General features: G+C 40.4%; 1 protein-coding gene, 1 long non-coding RNA gene and 1 pseudogene across 2 annotated transcripts; 1 reads left to right on the top strand and 2 right to left on the bottom strand.

The window, feature by feature from the left end:
* The first annotated feature begins 11175 nt into the window (after nt 1–11175).
* Nucleotides 11176–14517, top strand: LOC121776277. Its single transcript, XR_006045270.1, has 3 exons — nt 11176–13397; nt 13985–14181; nt 14393–14517. It is a non-coding gene; the product is annotated as an uncharacterized LOC121776277 (long non-coding RNA).
* Nucleotides 14518–15987: 1470 nt separating this feature from the next.
* LOC121776044 lies at nt 15988–17893 on the bottom strand (annotated as a pseudogene).
* Nucleotides 17894–19507: 1614 nt separating this feature from the next.
* Nucleotides 19508–20392, bottom strand: LOC121776972 (ethylene-responsive transcription factor ABI4-like). The gene has a single exon (XM_042174107.1). The coding sequence runs from the start codon at nt 20390–20392 to the stop codon at nt 19508–19510; it is 885 nt and encodes a 294-aa protein (XP_042030041.1).
* Nucleotides 20393–22069: the final 1677 nt, after the last annotated feature.

Here is a 22069-nt window from a genome sequence, read left to right as displayed (position 1 = left end):
CGATAAGGGCGAGCAGGGGGCCGACGTCGTGCTGCCTCTGTACAGCCGAGAGATAGCAGCTCGGCTTCAGAATCTGCCGCTCCTTGAGGAGCTCGCTTCATCTTCGGTCCTGCTTTCTGCAGACCGAGTCCGGAGTTGTCGAGCTGATCGGGACGAGAACCTGGAGGCTATCTTTGCCTCCGTGGGACCCGTTTCACCCGCTTCGACTTACAACGGAGAGGGTGAGGCCGAGCCGCTGGAGCTGGAGGCCGAAGTCGAGCGGGCCGGGCATCCGGAGAAGGAAGCCGATCAGGAGGCGGAGGCGAGGCCGGCAGGATGCGAGGCCGAGGCTGAGGTAGCTCAGGAGAAAGAAGCTGAACCAGACCGAGGAGCCGGAAACGAAGCTGGCGGAGTATGATTTCGTCTCCCTTCTCTTAGTCTAGTTTCTTCCTTGTAAAATGGCCTTGAAGCCCTCCTAGTGTAAAAAATTTTCCTTGTGAATGAAAAATTCTCTACACTTGTCTTCGTATAGCTTTTCGTACTCGCCTTTATTCCTGTTGTATTTTACTATCTGCTCGGTACAGCTGCCGAACTAATATAGCTGCTTTGTACTCAAGGAGATGGAGATACTTCACTGGAAACGGCTGTACTCTTCGGCTTTAGACGAAGCTGAGAAAAGAGCTATAGCCGATCAGACGAAGAATGACGAGCTTCTGGCTCGTTTAGTGAAGCTGGAGGCCGATAATAAGGACTTAGAGTCCGATAAGAAGGATCTGGAGGCCGAGCTGAATACGACCATTGCTGAGAGGACTGCGTACGAGGATTACATCCGTGTGCGCGGGGGAGTGACCATATCAGATGTTCAGAGTCGAGTTGACGAACTGTGGGAGGAATATCATGTACTCCGGAGGAACAATGCGCTGGAGAGCTCGGCTTGCCAACAAGTTGTGAAATCATTGCGGCGCTGGGCTTCTCGGTACGACATCATTCTTTCCCGGCGTCCCTCAATCGGGAGATTCCTTAGGCATTTCCCGCCAACAGATGCTCGCACTCCAGATCAAGCCTCTGGTTCCCTTGTTCAAAATCCTACTCCAAGTCAACAACGAACTCCGGAACAGCCGGAAACGTCAAGACGAGAACGGGCTCAGGAGCATCCGGAATCGTCAAGACAGGGACGGACTGAAATTCGCCGAGGAGTTGTGACTATGAGCGAGCAAGATCAGCAGATGCTTATTGCAGAGACTCTTCATCGCCGAGGGGTTAGAGCTTCTGGGGCTCGCGGAAGAGGTGTTGGGTCGAGGATAGCATCTCGTCGACCTGCTTATTCTTCATCTGCTCGGAACAACCGAACTCGGCTTCCAGAGGATTTTGCAGATAGGTGGCTTAACTTCAGCAACCCTGGACAGTAGAATAGTCCTTTGTAATAGCGTAACGCCATTTTGTAGGGTAGCGGAGTTGTATGCCGAACAAGATTTGAAAAATGAAATTTTGTTTTCGCTTCTAACACTGTATTTACAGCTTAGCGAAAAAATTTCATCGTACTTGTCCTCGGTCTTATGAAGTAAACTTCTTTGACCGGACTTGGTCCTTGGTCTTATGAAGTAAACTTCTTTGACCGGACTTGGTCCTTGGTCTGATGAAATAAACATCTTTGACCGGACTCGTCTTTGGTCTGATGAAATAAAAATCTTTGACCGGACTCGTCTTTGGTCTGATGAAATAAACATCTTTGACCGGACTCGTCTTTGGTCTGATGAAATAAACATCTTTGACCGGACTCGTCTTTGGTCTGATGAAATAAACATCTTTGACCGGACTCGTCTTTGGTCTGATGAAATAAACATCTTTGACCGAACTTGGTTTGTGTTCTAATTTGGCGATTTTTGTCGCCGGGATCGAACTTTCCCTTGTCCTAATTCGGCGAGTTTTATCGCGTGGATCGGACTTTCCCAGTTAACCGAAGTGGTCTTATGCAGTAAACCTCTTTGACTAGACGTGGTCGTCCCCGGTCTTATGAGGTAAACTTCTTTGACCGAACTTGGTCGTCCTAATTCGGCGAGGTTTATCGCGTGGATCGGACTTTCCCTTATTGCAGTTCGTTTCAGACGAAGTGCTTATTTCTTAAGCCGAATTGTGGTCTTGTATCTTCCTGAGAAGCTTGGACTCACAATCGTTGGCTTATTGCAGTTCGTTTCAGACGAAGTGCTTGTTAAGCTGAATTGCGGTCTTGTATCCTCCTTGGAAGCTTGGACTCACAATCGTTGGCTTATTGCAGTTCGTTTCAGACGGACTGCTTGTTAAGCTGAATTGTGGTCTTATATCCTCCTTAGAAGCTTGGACTCACAATAGTCTTTAATAATCGATCTAAAAAGGGGATCAGTCTTTAAAGAACGATATACCTTGGTACCATTTGTAAGAGACGACAAGCACATAGAGACAAAACACAGAGAAAAAATGAAAAAGACGAAGGAAAAAAACTTTAAACCTTTTTTTTAAAAAACGACAAGTAAAAGGTACAAGTAAGAAACAAACAAATAAAAACATATACCCCTATGACCGAACTAGACACGAGACGGACTGACCGGACTTTTGTCTCTTACAAGTGGAACTTCTTGAGGTTGGAGACGTGCCATGTTCGGGGTACTTGTTCTCCTGACATGTGAGTCAATTTATAAGACCCTTTGCCGAGGACTTCTGACACCCGATATGGACCCTCCCATGTGGGTTCGAGTTTGCCCAGCTTTTCTGCTCGGCTTACTTCGTTGTTTCTCAAGACGAGATCTCCCACTTGAAATTGAAGCTTTTTCACCCTTTGGTTATAATACCGGGCTACTTGCTCCTTATACTTGGCTGCTTTTATGCACGCCAATTCTCTTCTTTCTTCGGCGAGATCTAGTTCTGCTCTCAGTCCGTCGTCATTCATTTCTGAGGAGAAATTTAGAGTTCGGGGACTGGGTACGCCGATCTCCACCGGAATTACGGCTTCAGTGCCGTACACCAGACTATACGGAGTTTCACCGTTGGAGGTTTTGGGTGTAGTTCGGTAGGACCATAGGACTTGAGGGAGATTTTCTACCCATTGTCCTTTGGCTTGTTCTAACCGAGCTTTTAACCCTTTCACCAGAATCCGGTTCGTTACTTCCGTTTGTCCGTTTGCTTGGGGATGGGAGACCGAAGTGAACCGCTGTTGAATGTTCAGCTCTTGGCACCAATTCTTGAACGTCTTGTCGGTGAACTGAGTCCCATTATCCGAGATGAGGATGTGGGGTATGCCAAATCGGCACACTATGTTCTTCCAGACGAAGTCCAATGCCTTTGAGCTCGTTATCGTAGCTAATGGTTCAACCTCCACCCACTTCGTGAAGTAGTCCACGGCAACGATAAGGAATTTCATTTGCCGAGGAGCTTGAGGAAGTGGTCCCACTATGTCTATGCCCCATTGCATGAAAGGCCAAGGGCTTTGCATAGTGTATAGATCGGTCTGCGGCATCCTTGGGACATTTGCATGAATTTGGCACTTCGTACACTTCTTGACGATCTGCACTGCCTCTTGTACCATGGTTGGCCAATAATATCCCCATCTCAGAACTTTTTTAGCTAAAGCTCTGGCTCCGATGTGGCTACCGCACGATCCTTCATGAACTTCTCTGAGGATGTAGTCCGTCTCTTCTGGTCCTACGCACCGCAATAACGGCTGGAGGTAAGACTTTCTAAAGAGGACTCCTTCATGAAGTTCGTACCGAAGTGCTCGGCACGTGATCTTCCGAGCTTCTCTCTTATCCTCGGGCAATTGTCCTTGATCCAGATACTGCAAGATCGGCGTCATCCAGTTCGGCGAGCTGGATACTGAATGTACCTCGGCTTCATCAATGCTTCGATGCATTAATTCTTCCGCCTTTGAGCTCGGATCTGAGGCCAACTTACTTAAGGTATCTGCTCGGCTATTTTCCGCTCTGGGAATGCGGATTATCCGAAAATAGGAGAAACTTCGGCTGATGCTTTGCGCTTTGTCCAAATACTTCTTCATTCTCTCGTCACGAGCTTCACTTGTACCCAACATGTGATTTACTATGACTTGTGAATCACAATGGACTTTGAGAGATTTGACGAGCAGACTTTGCGCTAACTGGAGTCCGGCCAGGAGGGCTTCGTACTCGGCTTCATTATTAGTAGTGGGGAATAGGAACCGAAGTGAGTAGGTTACCTCGTGTCCGTCGGGAGCGACAAGTAAAATACCAGCTCCACTTCCCATCTTGTTTGAAGCTCCATCTACGAATCCGCTCCAGCAGTCCGGCGGCTCTACTTCGGATTCCAAGGGCTGTGCTAGTTCGGCATTGGCAGAATTCTTATGTTCGGCAATAACAGGAATTGCTTGATCGAACTTTGCTTCTGCAAGAAAATCTGCCAAGGCTTGTCCCTTGATGGCTTTCCGAGGTAGATATTCAATTGTGTGCTCTCCCAGCTCTATGGCCCATTTGGCGATTCTACCTGATGCTTCTGGCTTGGTCAAAACTTGCCGAAGAGGCAGATCGGTTAAGACGCATACCTTGTGAGCATAGAAGTATGGCCGCAGTCTCCTTGCTGCATTTACTAACGCCAGAGCAATTTTTTCCAGAGGTTGATACCTTGTTTCTGGACCTCTTAATGCTCGGCTTGTAAAGTAGATGGGAAGCTGCTTTAGGCCTTCTTCTCGTACAAGCACCGCGCTGATGGTTTGATCCGATGCCGCTAAGTATAAGAATATTACTTCGGCTTCGGTTGGAGCAGAGAGAATAGGAAGCTTGGCTAGATAACTTTTGAGCTCGTCAAAGGCCTTTTTCTGCTCGGCTCCCCACTCGAACTTTGGTGCCTTTTTCAACACCGTGAAGAACGGCAGTTGCTTTTCGGCTGCTTGAGAAAGGAATCGATTCAGTGCGGCTAGACATCCGGTTAGCCTTTGCACGTCATGTATGGACTTCGGCATCGCCATGTTTTGAACAACTTGAACTTTTGAGGGGTTTGCCTTGAGTCCGTCCTTTGAAACCCAACAACCCAGAAACTTTCCCGAATCTACCAAGAAGGTACACTTTTGGGGATTAAGTTTGAGGTTGGCTTTCTTGAGCACGTTGAGAGTGGACTTGAGGTTGTGCTCGTACTCCGAAGTGCTTTTGCTTTTGACGACTATATCGTCAACATACACTGCCGAAAAAGCTTGTCTACCATCCTTTGATAAGTGGCTCCGGCATTCTTTAAACCGAATGGCATCTTTTTATAAGCGAAAATGCCGAAATCAGTAATGAAGGCCGTTTTTGAAGCGTCAATCTCATCCATTAAAACTTGATGGTATCCTTTGTACAGATCAAGAAAACAAAAAATTTCAAAGCCTATCAAAGCTTCTACTTTTTTATCTATGTTCGGAAGGGGATAGCAATCTTTGGGACAGTGCTTATTTAGATCGGTGAAATCTATGCACATCCGCCATCCTCCTTCCTTTTTCTTGATCATGACAGGATTGGCCACCCACGAAGGATACTTCACTTCGAATAACACATCCGCCTTCAATAATTGACGGACTTCGTCATGGATGACTTGACTTCGTTCTGCCGCAAAGAGTCTTTGCTTCTGTTTTATCGGCCGGACTGAAGGATCAATATTTAACCGATGAGTGATTACCTCGGGGGGCACTCCGGTCATGTCCAACGGAGACCATGCAAAGACGTCTTTATACTCCTTGAGGAGCTGGATGGTTTTTTCCCGAAGTAGGGGCGTTCCCGCGAAGCCGATCTTAACCGTTCTGGATGGATCGTCTTCGTACAGCTGAACTGTCATCGAGTTCGGCTCCGGTATGACTTCGGTCATCGCCTCTGACTCCGGCTGCTGTGATTGCTATGCTTGGTGGTGCCGATCTGACTGCTCGGCACTTCTAAGCGCAATTTGCAGACATTCCTTTGCTCTCTTTTGGTCACCTCGGATGACCGCTATCCCTCCTTTAGTAGGGATCTTGATGGTGAGGTGATAAGTGGAGCAAACGGCCCGAACTGTGTTGAGCCAGTCTCTTCCCAGGATGATGTTGTACGGGGACCGAGCTTTCACCACGAAAAACTCAATCATCGTACTGGAGCTAGTAGGCGCTTTCCCCACCGTGATCGGAAGGCTGATAATACCTTCAGGGCGGGTGTCCTCCTGGGCGAAGCTCTTCAGGGGAAGCGGAGCCGGACTGAGCCGTGCTGGGTCCACTTCTAGTTTGTCAAAGCACTCTTTAAAAAGAATGCTAACCGACGCTCCTGTATCCACAAACACCCTGTGGATCAGTTTGTTTGCCACTCCGGCTTGGATGACAATGGCGTCTTGGTGAGGAGAGATGGCCGGGACGGGATCAGCAGCCGAGAACGTAATCACTTCGTCCTGCTTCAGCCTTTTATGCGTTGGCTCCTCTCGATTGGAGCCTCTGCGCTCTGACTTTAGGGACGACTTGGTCTTCCCGGCAGGGAGCGCGTCAATAGTCTGGATTACTCCATCATATTGCGGCTCGTCATCGTCTTCGGGATCCGGCTGCCTTTTCGGATCCTGAGGAGCGCAGTTCGCACCACTCTGCTTTTTATTCTTCTTTGGCTGCTTGCTTTGGTATTTTTTCAATGTCCCTGCCTTCACAAGAATATCGATACCTGCAGCCAAGTTTCTGCACTCCTCAGTATCGTGACCGTGGTCTTGATGGTAGGAGCAGTAGCTATCCTGTGGTCGGCGCGCGGCTGATTTCGTCATCCGCTTTGGCTTTTCGAATAGGTCAGAGTGCAGTTCGAAAATTTCCGCTCTCGGCTTGTTCAGCGGTACGAACTGAGCGGGCGGCTTCTCGGGATTGAGACGAGGTCCCAATCTGTCTTGCACCGGAGCCCTTTGAATTCTTTCAAATGGAGTCCGGCGAGGATGCCCCTGATCGCTATGATCGGGCTTCCTTCTGTCTCCTCGGGTCGATGAGCTGTCTAACGACCGTTTGCGACGGTCTGCCTCATCGGCCCGGGAGTACTGGTCCGCAATGTCCCACATTTCCTGAGCTGTCTGCGGACCGCACTCAACGAGCTTCCTGTAGAGAGCTCCGGGCAGGATTCCATTTTGGAATGCCGAGATGACAAGCAGATCGTTGAGATCGTCTACTTGCAGGCATTCCTTGTGGAATCTTGTCATAAAGTCGCTGATTTTTTCGTCGCGACCTTGACGAATGGAAAGCAGCTGAGCCGAAGTGATTCGGGCTTCCGCTTTCTGAAAGAACCTCCTGTGGAAGGCATCCATTAGATCTCGGTAAGATCTGATGCTGCCCTGGGGGAGGCTATCGAACCACCTTCTCGCGTTCCCGATGAGCAGCTCGGGAAACAGCTTGCACATGTGGACCTCGTTGAGACCCTGGTTCGCCATGTTATATTGATAGCGCCCCAAGAAATCGTGAGGGTCCACGAGCCCGTCGTAAGTCATCGACGGAGTTCGGTAGTTCTGTGGTAGGGGAGTTCGGGTGATGTCGTCCGAGAACGGAGTCTTCAGTGCTCCGTACACGGCGAATCCGATATCTCGTCGGTATGGAGGAGATTGAGTTCTCCTGTGATTCCGGTACCGAGGAGGAACTGGAACATGTTGGGGACGGGGATTCTTTCTCCTGGGAGATGCGACACTACTGCGGTAGTGACTTTCTTGTGCGGAGGGAGAAGGAGAATCCGCCGTTTTCGTCTCCGGCTGCTTTTGGCTTTTTTGCAGGAAGGTTAAGAATTCCTCCTGCTTCGCCGCCAAAAACTGCTTGACAGCCTCATTCAAATCGGGCTGCTGGGAAGACTCAGTGGGACGATTTTTGGAGCGGCTTGTTCCTTCGCCATGAGAACTGGTGGTGGATTTATCCCTAGGCTGTTTTCCAGACCTATGGGATGGATTGGCTTCCTCCTGGTTCTCACGGGCAGGAATACGGGTACTCTGCGATCTGGTATGCATTTTTTGGGTGGAAAAAATGGATCAAAAATTCGCTTTATCACAATTTTTGTTCTCTGTTTCCCACAGACGGCGCCAGTGATGGATCCGCGAATTTCTGATGTTAGTAAATGCTGGTAGAGAATAAAGATCACGACACAATGAATTTACGTGGTTCGATTTACTGAAGTAAATCTACGTCCACGGGAAGAAGGGAGGGCAAGATTGTATTGCTTGATCTGGGATTACAGCTTACAACACAGACTTGCTATATGATATTTTATCTCTAGAGAGCTTAACCTTTTTCTATCTGATCTAAGTTCTATTTATACATTGAACTAAGATCGTGGTTTGCAGCCCCACTAACAAGATCGTGGGTGAGCAATAACTGCTCAATAACTGCTTCGTACCACTAAATAGATCGTGGGTATAGCGGAGGTCGTGGAGGCCTTTCATGAGTCCACTAACTCCTAGTTCGGTCGAATGCTGAGACCGAACTGCTGGACTTTACCGATCAGCTCTTGCCGATCTGAGAGGAGAGCTTGACTGGTCGGCTTTTACCGAGCTGTAGGCTGAGTCCGAACTCTTTGGTCGTGCCGAACTCTTTGGTGCCGAACAGATACTCTTTCTTGGGCTCTGGGCTGATGGGCCGTCACTGTTATTGGGCTTGCCATTAGGGTTTAGTTCGTACCCCATCAAGTACCAATCTATGCAAGCCTTACAAAGCTCGTAAAATATGTCACAGTGTAAAATATGTCACATTGTTAATAATCTGTTCAAGATTTTGATTCACAGTGTTAATAATCAGTACCAATTTTGTCCTTAAACAAAATATAACTAACTACAAAATTCAATCACATCAGATTTACGGTGAAAACATAGAATGCAGGGATAGTTTAGATCAATTTGATGTATTGGATGTAAGCATTGCCAGATGTGATTCACTCAGTTTTTAAAAGTTGCCTTCTGAAATTCAATCTAAAAAATCTGCATCTGATATTGCAGGTTTTTCTGTTTTGAATCAAAGGGGTTTCTTATCATTAGTTTCAAGAATGATAGACATGGCTGATAGAGAAGCAACTTAATTCCATAACTAAAAACAGGTTGGTGATTGAAGCTTAGACTTTCAATATTAATTTCATAGTTTTATCTCATATAGACATTTTTTCACTGCTTTAGCTCTAATAGTGCATGGGATGAAAAAGTATCATTAGTTAATTTTGTTATTAGTGACTCAGTTACTCTTAAGATTGATTCATTAAAGATGTAAACTTCAATGGCACATGCTAAAATAAAAACTACACTTGGAATTAAGGGATTAAGGGATTAAATAAAGCAAAAGAAAGATCTTTAAACTAAAGCAAGAAGACCAAAACATGCTCATATAACTGTTCTGCCAACAAAACTAAAACCAAAATAGATAATCTGAGCATTCCACTCTGCCATGACATCAAAATGTTTTTCATCAATGGCACAAAACCTAAAATGACTGAAAATCTATTACTCCTTGCTGACTTTTTGATTCTTGTTCTTCTGACAGCCAACAATATCATCACAACAATTAAAATCATCCTCCAAACACCTCTTAACAGAGCCTTCAATGTTGCGTTCATGATTAATCTCATTTGTTACACTTGACAAATCCGGAGTAACAAAACTTTTCTGAGATACCTGAAATAAAAATAATAACAGAAATATAATCAGACATTAATCAACAACAATAACATGTATTATTAAAAAGCAAAACCTCAACACAAAATATAATTACCTCTGGAAGATCAGAACCAAAAATGAGATCAGATAACTTTAGTTCTTTCCTAACTTCCTGCGAACCAAGCGGTTGAGGGGTATACTTCTCAACAACATGAGGAATATTGCATACTTTGTTCACAGTATGTGGATAAGATTTGTAATACTCCAACTGATTTCTGAATTGGAGCTTGAACAACACACTCTGCCCCACCAGCTTCTCTGCTATTTCTTTAGCAATGTCCTCCACTGGCAAAATCTGTAATGTAAGTGTTTTTAGTAAAAGCTATCATAGTATAAAAGCATAAACAATAAAAGCATAATATCAACATTGTAAATAACAAACCTGATTATCAGCCCCTACAAATTCATAAACCTTTTTTCCTATCAGTTGGATCCCCTCCCTATCCCACACTAAAAGTGAAGTGTTGCTTGTATCATCAACAATATTGACAATAAATCTATACCTACATAAGATAAAAATTTAACATATGTTACTTAACAAATATTATAAAGTTTCTGTTCTATGCTGCAAAACAAACCTAAAATATAAAATTAATGCTATCATACCTTCTATAAGCATGTGATAAACTCGTGGTTTGACAAGTATTTTGGATGTTTAACGTGAACATTTCAGTGTTTATGTAGCATACTACTTGAGTTTACATCCATTATCCACTACATAAGTGTTTTGACGAGTTTGTCGAGTGTTTGGAGCTAAAACAGGTGAAAATGACTTGAAAACAAGCTTGAAGGAAGAATCGTCTGACCGGGCGCGCTTCAATGCGCGACCTTCGTATAATAGCCATAACTCTCTCATCCGGACTCCGATGGGGGCGTGCAAGATACTCACGCGAAGCCCTTCCGAAGACGAAGACAATGCTTTTAGAGGATTCCAGAGAAAACGCCCGACCGGGCGATTTTTAAGGGGAAAACGCCCGACCGGGCGTTTTGGTCGCGACTCTAGAAAGTTCGCCCGACCGGGCATTTTGGCGACTTAAAATCGCCCGACCGGGCGATGTGTTCTGCGAGATTGAATATTTCCGCCCCGGGTATAAAAGGAGACCTAGGTTTTCGACCTCGAGAGACTAGACACGCCCCATAGCAGCTTTTGAAGGTTTGGAGAGTGGAATTGAGAGGAAAGGCGTCCCAATCCTCAACAAGATTGAAGACGAAGACGAATTTCCGTTCAATCCACCCTTGGGAGTATTTTCATTGGTTTTCATGTTTTATTCAATGACTATGGTTTATTCTTATGTTTTTGAGTTGAATATGAGTAGCTAAATCGTTTGTAGAGTTTTGGTGAAGACTACAATGAATACTTGTTATTGATTCAATAGCTTTTGATTACCTATGTTCTTGTGATTATTTTGTTTCATTCTTGTGCCTTTCAATTCAATTGCCTAGCTACCAATTGGATATATTGACCTAGTTTTGAGTAATCGAGAGATACCTAATTAGGATTGATAAAAGAATGAACAACGCCTAGATAATTTGCATTCGAGAGAAGGAATTCTAGAGTGAGGACTTGAATCTTTTGAGTATAGGAGTTAATTGTGAAGTATAGAAGGAGACTTCAATATTAATAGTTAATCAATGGGTTGAGTCCACTCGAGAGGGGGCTTAGCCTAGAATAGCGATTGTCCTTCTAATCCTAGAGACTTCAACGGGTAATCAAAGTTGTTGAGTTGTTTACATTGTGGGTATTGTAGTCGGATCCAAAGCTCTACCTCGTTCTCTTATTTGAAACCTATCCTTTGTTGCGTGCTTTTAACTTGTTTATGTTTAATTGTTTTTCCAAGAATCAACCAAACCTTTGAATCGTCTAGATAGTAGTTAAAATCGGTCCGTGGTACTTGAGTTTATACATTTTGTCTCTGTGGGATACGATACTCTTGCTTGCTTTGTGCTACACTAGCCCCGTACACTTGCGGGATTTTCTTGTGTTAAAATAAGTTGAGTCAGCATGGGAATAGGTGCTCTTACATACTGAACAGTTAAACTTGTTATCCTCTGCCTCCACCTTCTTAAAACAGGTCTTACATGACATGTAATACCATGTATCATAATGTGCTTCCACAGATACAATCTTTCCAAAAACCCAATATAAACCATCCTGTGAATAATTGGCAGAAATGAACTAATCTAATGTAAGACAGTTTAATTAACAAAATAAGTCAATGTAAACTTATTCATTTCAATTGGGCAAAGAAATATTTAATACATCTAGACATTCTAAATCCTCAAGAGACTCACTGTAAGATTTTCAAACTCACTGTTAATGAATGGTCCAACTTGACCCAAAGAACCATAGGGAATAAATCTCTCATCACCTTCAATTCTATAAAAATATCATCCAAAAATCAGTTGACAATAAGAAAATAAATAACTACATAGTTGTAGAACATATTCATCTTACAAAATGTGAGAACTATATTACACCTAATAGCTTATACCTTTTCCTAAAAGCAGTAACTTCATCTAATTCTGGATTAATTAGAACCTTCGACGCTTGAAAGTGTGTCGATATTCTCATTTCACCTAATACATTATAAAATCAGATTAGGAATACAGTTTATGTCAGATAACCAATGAAGAAAAACAAACAACAAAGAGACAAATGTAAGAGAAATGAAACCTCTGAATAAATTAGTCTTGCAAATTTGAACAATAACAATGGGAATGGTTCCTTTACTCTTTTTGAAATCTTCCTTATAAGAATCAACATTTGATTCCCAAATGGTACAAAATATTTTATTATGCCTGTACACAAAAAAGAAGTGTTAACTTTCAGACAAATCCAAGTACAGAATTTTAATTTACAACTCTTCATACAACTTACTGTTCATCACTGATTTCAATCTCAATAAGTCTGTACTTAGATTGCTTGAGCTCTTTTCCTGGATTAGTGATAACTCCAATAACATCTGTAAATTAATAAATCAGAAATAAACCTATGTACTGAGTATTAAAACAAACATATTACAACATAGAATTTAAATCCTTACCAAAAAAAAGCTGTGTCATCATACTGTCTCAATAGGGAAATTTCAGGGAATGGCTTGAAAGCAAACATCATTCTAAGAAATGTCAAATCTTTAACCTCAAACACCTCAGTGTAGCTATTCATCACCAGCCTAAACTGGTGGTTTGTAGCTTTGTTTTTAGAGTGTTATTCTGCACCAAAAAAAATTTAATATAAAACACACAACCTTCCCTAAGTAGAGAGGCCAGCTTTTTCATGATGTTATTAGTAAATGATGCTTGTATTCTTGTCCCCTGTAATAACACAAGACATTAGTAATTAGTTCCATTTAGTTTACAATAACAGCCTACTTCATTGGTAAACAAAAGATGATACCTCAATATCATGCAACACACACTCTAGGCTGTTATCATTCTTATCTTCGGGAACCCCTTCATACCTACGGACACATCTTACTTTGATGGTCGAGGTAGTGATTGCCTTGGAAAGATTAGTTAAGCATGTTACAAAAGGCGACATTTCTTCACAATCTGCTCAATTAGATGGAAACATGAAATACTGTCAGGAGATGGACTGTACTAACAGATTAAACACTTAGTCCACTTATCATTGACATAAACCAATAACAATATAATCTCTTATTTGCAGAAAAAATGCAGGGGATGAGGTTGGTAATCTGTGCAAGCAGAAAGATGCAACAACGGGAGAGCTATATGTTGAAACTAAAGGGACTTGAAGAGGAACTTTCACAAAAATGGTAAAACACTTTTCTATTCTACATACTTCCTACTGATTTTAAAAGAATGAAAGAAAGAAATAACTACCAAAATGTTAAGATACTTAGATTTCTAGCATTCTTCCTACTGAATGTAAAAGAATGAAAGAAAGACAGCACTACCAAAAATCGAGTGCTTAGCTCTGTGAGAAGAAGTTGATGTAAGTTTTTAAAAGTGTGTAGCTAACTTATGTGTAAACTGAGTGATTAGCCATATTTATAGAGCAAGGATACCACCATGCACTGCACACATGTACACCAATCCATATTCCAAAAAAAACAGAATGATTAGGAAAACCATTCACATATCTCATTAAAAATATATACCAGATAATATTTTAGTATGTATTAAATAGGTATAAAAACTATAAAACAGTGTTATAAATGAATTAGCAATATTAGGTAATGCATTACACGAATTAATTATAAGAATCATAAATGACTGGCAGTTGTGTCTTGGAAAACAATCTACACAGTAAATGAAATTAATTGAATGGTCCATTTGCCTTGCCCAATAAATGACTGTGCTGATTGGTATTTCCTCTACTTAAACTAATCCAATTTTGCAGGAGTTCAAAACCTTTTGATTACAACCCTAAAAAGCAGCCGCCTACCACTCTCTCCACAAGAAAAAGATAGAGACAAAGCCATTCAAAAAGAAAGCTACCTACACAGAGGCTGCTAAAGTTCTGAAAATGGATCCTTCCATAAGAACCTCTTCAAGTCTACAAAGGTTAGGAGAAGGCCAAGCAATGCATATCAAAAGGTAACACATTTCATTAATAATATTAGCTGTATATCAATTCGAATAAGTATCATAATACCCTTTCTGTAACAAATTACCAATCATTAAGTACACTTCTAACATCAATAGAATACACCTAACTATCTTCCTATCAGTATAGAGTGTGCACTATACAATTGTATAAATTCAAATACAGTTAATTCCAACCTTAATATCTCCATTTTATGCACAGGTTATGAATTCTCATAAGGAAGAGAAGCAATTCATACCATAAATTAAGGTAATTACATTGCTGTCCAGAATACTTATACTACTTATCAGGTAATTACATTACTTTCCAGAATATTTATAGCAAGATAATTACATTACTTTCCAGAATACTTATCCTACTGCTTTCAAACCATAAATTAAGGAACCTTCTTCAATTGTGTTATTTGCGGATAGAATATATTGCAAGATTACTACAAATTACATATAGCATTGTACTGACCTATTCTTCAACTTTTTCAGGGAAAATTGCATTGGAAACAGGTTTAATACTCTAAAAAATTGCTTAGCAAGAAAGATATATTTAGATATTAAGCTGTCTCTTCTCTCTCTCTGTCTCTCTCTCTGTCTCTCTTGTATTCTCTCTCTCTCAATATCTCTCTCCTCTCTCCATCTCTCCATCTCTCGTGTCTTATATTTCATATTTCATATTCTAATTTGTGAGTTGATGCTCTTCCCAATAGTGCTAAATAATACTAAATATCAGATTTTATAATTACAAATACTAACTTGGTGAACTGTTTTTTGTACAATAACACACTAAACGAATGAAATTATGTGTGTTATTTAATTATAGATGTATTCTTAATTTGTCACAGTAACACATTTGGAATTTTATTAGATATTTACAAAATGATACTCCTAAAAAGAATTTACAGCTTTGGAAACATTGCATATTTCTTGGTTGCAATGTAGAATGGCCAATCAGCCGTCCATTTACAGGCTGTTGTAAACAATAACCTAGATAGCTTTGCAATGTATTAAACATTAAACACTATTTTAAGTAAATAAATTTGAATATAAAATATAATTGAAAACCTGCTCTTCAATGGTTGGCCATATGGAGAAATGACAAAAAGGGTAATCACAATAGCAGCACAATTTCCCGCCAAAAAGGGTAATATTGACTTTTCAACAAACTGTCACTTTATATTAGTATAGATTGTATATCCTTAATTTGTCAAGTGCTTAGAAATTATGGGTAATGTTCATAACTGTGTGATATTAACATAAAGTCATAAACATTCAACTTCTTACAAGTCCTCAATAGTGTGGATGTCCTTTATGAATATCATGGCACGCTCCATGTCTTTACCAATATTAATTTTTATCTCAAATTCTTAGAGTAAAACTTTTACTAACCAGAGAATGAAGTTTAGATATAATGGAATAAAAACATTGTTTGGTGAAATAGTTCCCAAGTCTCGTAGAAGTAATAATTCTTTAACCTGGGGCCATGATCTTTAACAATGTTAAGTTATATTTAACAACAATGAATTGTGTATTTAGGATTTTGAATTTAATGCAACGACTATAATTTGTAGCTTTGTAGCGCTATAAGGACCGTGCAATTTGTGGCGAGTCTTAATAGCCAGTTTTTTGGCTCGTGATTTTTTTGTGACTCGTTGTGTCAAATATTTTTATTGATTCCTTTAAATTATTGGCTCTCTATATCGGGAAAAATTTAGTGGTCTAGACATGTTGCCAATCAAACCAGTCAAAATTGTAGAATTATACTTTTCCATCATTTTTTTCTTTGTCTATGTGATTGACAGACACACTATGGGATTATTGTGTAGTTGGAAAAGAGGATCTCAGAATGTCCATCCCAAGAATTCTTTTGGCTCAATCAAATAAAACACTATCTTTGCCTTCCCTTCGTAGAGGTTCAATCAGCATCGAAAAAGTGGTAGCACCAAGTGTGCATCCCCCTCTTGTAGTCATCTCTTTCAAAACAATAACCACATCGTCCATCATGTTCCTTTTGAGAAGAGTTTGAACGAAAATATTGAAAGTCAGACTGTTGGGCAAGCACCCCTTTTTCACCATTTGAACCATCAAATCCTTAGCCTCTTCTATCTGCCCAACTTTGCACATTGCACCGATAAGGATTGTATATGCTATAACATCAGGCTGCACATTTCTGGAAGGAAGCTCGTTAAACACCTCCTTTGCTTGTCTGAGTTTACCATCATTGCACAATCCTTCAATGAGGATGTTATACCAAACTCTGTCAGGAATGACACCTTTGTTTTCCATGGTATGGCAACATGGAAATGCTTCTTCAATACGATGAACACTGAACAAACCATGTGACAAGGTTCCATAACTAATTCTATCAGGATAAACTTGTAGAGCTTCCATCTCTTTGAGCAACTTCAAGCCCTCTTCACATCGACCATCATGAAATAAAGTCTCCAGCATTATGTTATAAGAAATCACACCGCGCTCTAACCCCTTGGCGTGAATCATGGTAAAAAGACGACAAACCTCTTCGATTCGCCCCATTTTGCAGTACCCGTTCATCAAACTATTGTAGCTTCTAACATCAGGCTTGATGCCAGATTTCACCGCTAGTTGGAAAATGTTTCTAGCTTTGTCTACCTCGCCCAGCAAACAATATCCATTCATCAATGCATTGTATGTAACAATGTCGGGTAGAACATCAATTTGCCTCATCTTGACCAGCATATGCTCGGCCTCTTCCATCCTTCCCTCTCGGTAAAGAGCATCCACAAAAATACTACAAGTAACCACATCTCGGCAGACCTTATTCGTTATCATTTTCCTTAACATGTCTCCAGCCTCCTTCCCTCTACTATGATTGCATAACCCTTCAATTATTGAATTATATGTTACAACATCGGGTGAAATCCCCTTATCACCCAAGGTGGAGAAGAGTTGGAGGGCTTCGTCAACCTTTCCGTCTTTGCACAAACCATCAATAACTATGTTGTAAGCATAAACATTAGGTTTGCAACTTCCTTTTTCCAATCAACTAAGCAATTCGAGCGCCTCAAGAGTACCTCCAGCTTTGCATAACCCGTTAATCATAACAGTATATGTACGTTCATTGGGATTGCACAGTTACTCTGCCGACAACTTGAACAATACTTTCGACCAATACAAGCCCTTTGATGAGAGTGGTAAAAGTTACCACATCAGGTTCATACCCACGTTTGAAGAAACTGCCTAAAATAGCAAACCCAAAATCAGGTCTTTTCAGTCGGCAGAAGCAATCGATCGCAATACTCAAGGTATAGTGGTTTATAGGAGCACTCGTTTGAAGCATTTCGTCGAACAGGTGAAGGGCAACTGAGTATTGGCGCATCTTGACCACAGCAGTCAATAACTTGTTGAAATCAAAAACAGAAGGGGGCGGATACATTCTCAACATATTCTGGAATTGATCGACGGCATCATCTGACTCACGTATACAGCTGAAATCAAATCTGGGACAAGCCGAAAAGCATCGAATTCGGTGACTGGCGTTGAGAAAAGAGAGATAATATAGGGGTTTAAACCAACACTTTGACAGAAATCGTCGGAAGATCAGGGCAGGGTTCAAAGACATGATTTGATTATCGATCTGGAATTCTTGGGCTAATTTGGGCAGTTTTCTCGATGTGTATTGAAATCTTTGGAGAGATTATGTAATTGAAATCTTAGGTATCAGAAAGGTGAATATTTGGTGCACATTCAACTACTCTCTCAGTCCACTTAAAAAAATAATAAGAAAATAGAGATAAGTAGATAAGATTATATTTTTATATTTAAAAATATATCATTTAGGGTAAAATGAATGGGTTACTTAGATGTGACAAAGAAGTATCAAATTTAATTCCAACCATAGTTTAAATGATCAAATTAATACAGACTTCACTATAATAAGCTAAAATGAAAATTGATTCCCTATTAAATTCTCACATGACAAGACTAAATAATTCCCTCAAATTTAATTCAACAATTATTTGAAATTTGGCCCAATATGCAAATAAAGCCCGAATTCCTTGTTTTGGTTACTAATATGGGCCTAGTCGAACGAGTCCTTAAATTCTTTTTGCAACTCGTAGTTCTTCCTTAGCATCCTTTTATCAATGTTTGTATTTTAATTGCAATAAAATTAATAGCATTAAAGTTAGAAACTTAGTACTACATTCAACTATGAAACAAATTTAATTCCACTCATAGTTCAGAACCTAAAAAACCTCTAAACTTCCCACCCGATATCCTGACCCATATATGAATTTGAGTACTCTAATACCTAATGCGGGTATTCACGTACCCAAAATTATATTTATTCATTTTTCTATTTATATAATTATATTATCATGTACAATATTATTTGTATTGATTAGATTCTCATAAGTCTATATTAGTTTGAAATAATTATCATTTAAATCGTGGCTTTTTGTTAACTTCTAGTTAATGCTATAGACTCTGAAATTATAACCTAAAATTCTAATATTTTTTTACAAATGTCACATGATAGGTAAATTCAAAATTTATACTTATGATAAAATTAAATATGATACAACAAGTATCAATGTTAGTTTTAATTATTATAATCTCCTTCATTACAATTCTGTGAGTATGTGACAGTATTCATTTACAAAAAAAATGTTAATGATCGTGCAAAATTTCATTCATCAACAATAAAATAATTTTATTTGTTATTATAGTTTATCCATCAAAAGTAAACTAAGTTTTTATTTTTTTTCAAAAATTTTCTATTAGGAGTATATTTTAATTACTAATAACGTGACTCCCATCATCTGTTACCCTTACTTCAAAATTTATACGTATGATAATCAGAGAGATGAAATACGTAATAATATTTTCCTTTAATTTCTTGTTGTTATCATTATAATCATTTTATTAGCTAGCAATTTTGAATATTGTGATACAGAGAGCCCACACATCTGCACATATTTTTTTCAATGATCAAAATTCAACATTTAAGAACACAAACATTGCTCTATATATCATCAAATCTGTTCAATTAATTATACACTATATATATAACACAAACCTATAAATCATGAATTCAACACATAATCCTTGAACATACTCCCCTCTTCCACTAAAACATAGTAGTAGTACTATTATACTAATATGCAGGAAAATAAAGAAATTAAATCCCTCCAAATCTCATGCATGATGCAACTTACCTCATAAAATACAAACACACAATGCTATAACTATATATATATATTCTCTCATAATCATATAATCTCCCTTCATCTCTCCCATCTCCCAAAACCCTCCATATTTGCATGCAATCTCAAAACCCTAATTCTCAGATACTATCGAAGAAGAACGGATCACCATAGTCCCAAATGCTCGTCTCCGGATACTCATCCTCGCTCGGAATCAACGGCCACGACGGCGAGCTCACGTATCCATTCATCACCGCCGTCGGATCCGATATCGCTGCGGCCGGCTCGGCCGAGGCGATCGACATCAGCGAGCTGATCTCGTCGAATCCAACTCCACCTTGCAAAATGTTCGTATTCTGATTTTGATCTTGAGCTTGATTCTGATTCAGATTGTGATTTTGTTGCAGAATTTGGCAATTTTGATTGTTAGGGTTTGGATTAGCCCTAATTTCGGAATCCAATTGAGAAACCCCCAAATCCGAAGTTCCGTACGGCTCGGGCACAATTTGGGGCAAAATGTTAGGGTATTGTACGTTAGGGTACAACCCGTACTGCGAGGCGTAATTTGTAATCTGCGGCTGCGGAGGAGGAGGAGCAGCCATGAGGCCATAGCCCGACGGCCGCGGCAGAAGAGGGCGGAGCGTCTGCGTCGTGGCGGTGGTGGAAGACGACGACGAGCTGCTCCTCGACGACGATTGCGAAGACGATCCGCCGCCGCCGCTGCAATTTCCTCCGCCGCCGAGGTTGAGCTGCGCGCGGGAGCCGTAGAGGATGACGGCGGCGCGGTCGTAGGCGCGGGCGGCGTCCTCGGCGGTGGCGAAGGTGCCGAGCCAGCGGCGAGTCCTTTTCCGCGGCTCGCGGATCTCCGCCACCCACTTCCCCCAGCTCCGCTGCCGAACACCGCGGTAGCGGAATTTGGCGTTGTCGGGGCCGCCCTTTCCCTTCCCCTTCTTTCCGCCGGCGGCGGCGGCTTGATTTTCCTCGGGAGAGGGGCGATTGGGGTCTGAAATTGCAGCGCCGCTCATGGTGAGTGGTCGCGGAGAGCGGTGGGGAAATGGAATCAAAGAATTGTTTTTTTTTCTAGAGAGAGAGAGGTTGCCTCGTTGTGTGTTTACCCAATGAAGAAGACTGTGGGTGTGAATGCTGCTGTTCAAAGGGCTTCGACTGTAAATGGTGGAAGAGGGCGGTGCTCATGTGGAGAAAATGAAATACGTGTGTATTTTTGTGTGTGTATTCATTTATACGGTATTTATACGACAGTGGTGGGGACAGCTCGTTTACGAAGATACACATTGGAATATTGGGACATGCATAAATTATCATTTTCTTCAATTGGAGTTAATATATGGGATGAAGTGAAGAAATTTTACTGAAATAACTAGTTTTCATTCTACAAATATGTCGTTTGTGATCTGATCAATTAATTCATTGAATCAAATTCTTGGATGAATTTTGAAGAAGATGAATTATATGTTTAGAATTCCAATATTAGTAAACGGGTACATGAGAAATGAATTGAATCCATTCTTCCTAATGAAATGATCGGATCACAATTTTAAATATGAAAATGGTTGAATTATAATGAAATACTAGATAAAACGATATTTATCAAATTTCATGCTCTTCCGTATGCTCTGAGCATGCTCAAGGGTTCACCATTCCATTATTCAATTTAAATACTTCAATTACTAAAAACATTTTCACAATATTAAAATGCTTTAAAAATACCCGATACCATTACAAATTACTAAAAAAATAAATATTACATAATTAAAATCCTAAAAATTAAAAATTACATAATTAAAACCCTAAAATTTTAGATTGGGAGAGTTGTTTGGTATAGTGTCAATTTTTTTGTATTTGAAATGAGAATATTTATAGATGAAAGTATAAATTTTGGGGTAAAAATAATGAAAAAATAAATTAAAAGTGTGGAAAAATGGATATATTTTATTAGGAAGTGGGAAAATATTTTTTTTATTAAATCTGAACTTTTCAAATTTTTTTCTAATTTTGTTAAAATAATAATAATAAATGATAAACATACGGCCAACCAGAACATGCCACGTCGGTTGCTCGTGCTCTTGCCGTTGGCATGGACATGCTCTATGCATCGAGCAGGGTTGTGCGTCGGCAAGAGTACAACGGCGAGCAGGAGTCTGCTTTTGCCGACGGCACGGATGCGTCCTTGCGCAAAAGCACCGATGAGCATGCTCGTACGTTTGCAATTTTGGATTATTTACCATTTTGGATTATTTATTAGTATGATACTCCATCAAATTTGTTGTGCCAACGTGAAAATTATATTACTGTTAACATTTATTAGTGGGAGTAGAATTGTTGTTTAGATACACATGAAATTAAATAATTTAAGTGATACATCATACATGACCGAAAAATTAAACAGTACTCGGTGTTGATGTAGAGGTAGAGTGAATAATTAATGTTTAAGGCCAAATGTCTGAAATTTGAGTTTATTGTGTGACGATTAGTGTTGCAATCACTAAGATAAAATAAAATAAATTTTAACCAACTTTTAATGGAAAATTTATCTACAAATTGATTGTAGTTGGTGAATCTCTAATTGTGTATTAATGAATTGCATTTACATACTGTTATAATATACGATCAATATCTCTGACTATTTTCGTTACATTTATACTTCAATTAATTATTTATCTGTTGTCTGACTTAATAATTTT

This window comes from Salvia splendens, chromosome 18, assembly GCF_004379255.2.
Source record: "Salvia splendens isolate huo1 chromosome 18, SspV2, whole genome shotgun sequence".
In the NCBI taxonomy this organism is placed as follows: Eukaryota; Viridiplantae; Streptophyta; class Magnoliopsida; order Lamiales; family Lamiaceae; genus Salvia; species Salvia splendens.
The sequence above is the reverse complement of the archived record's forward strand: the minus strand, read 5'-3'. Positions and strand labels throughout refer to the sequence as shown.

Excerpts from the sequence above, each read along its gene's own strand:
- LOC121776972 (XM_042174107.1), bottom strand. The coding sequence starts at position 20,392 with ATGAGCGGCGCTGCAATTTCAGACCCCAATCGCCCCTCTCCCGAGGAA.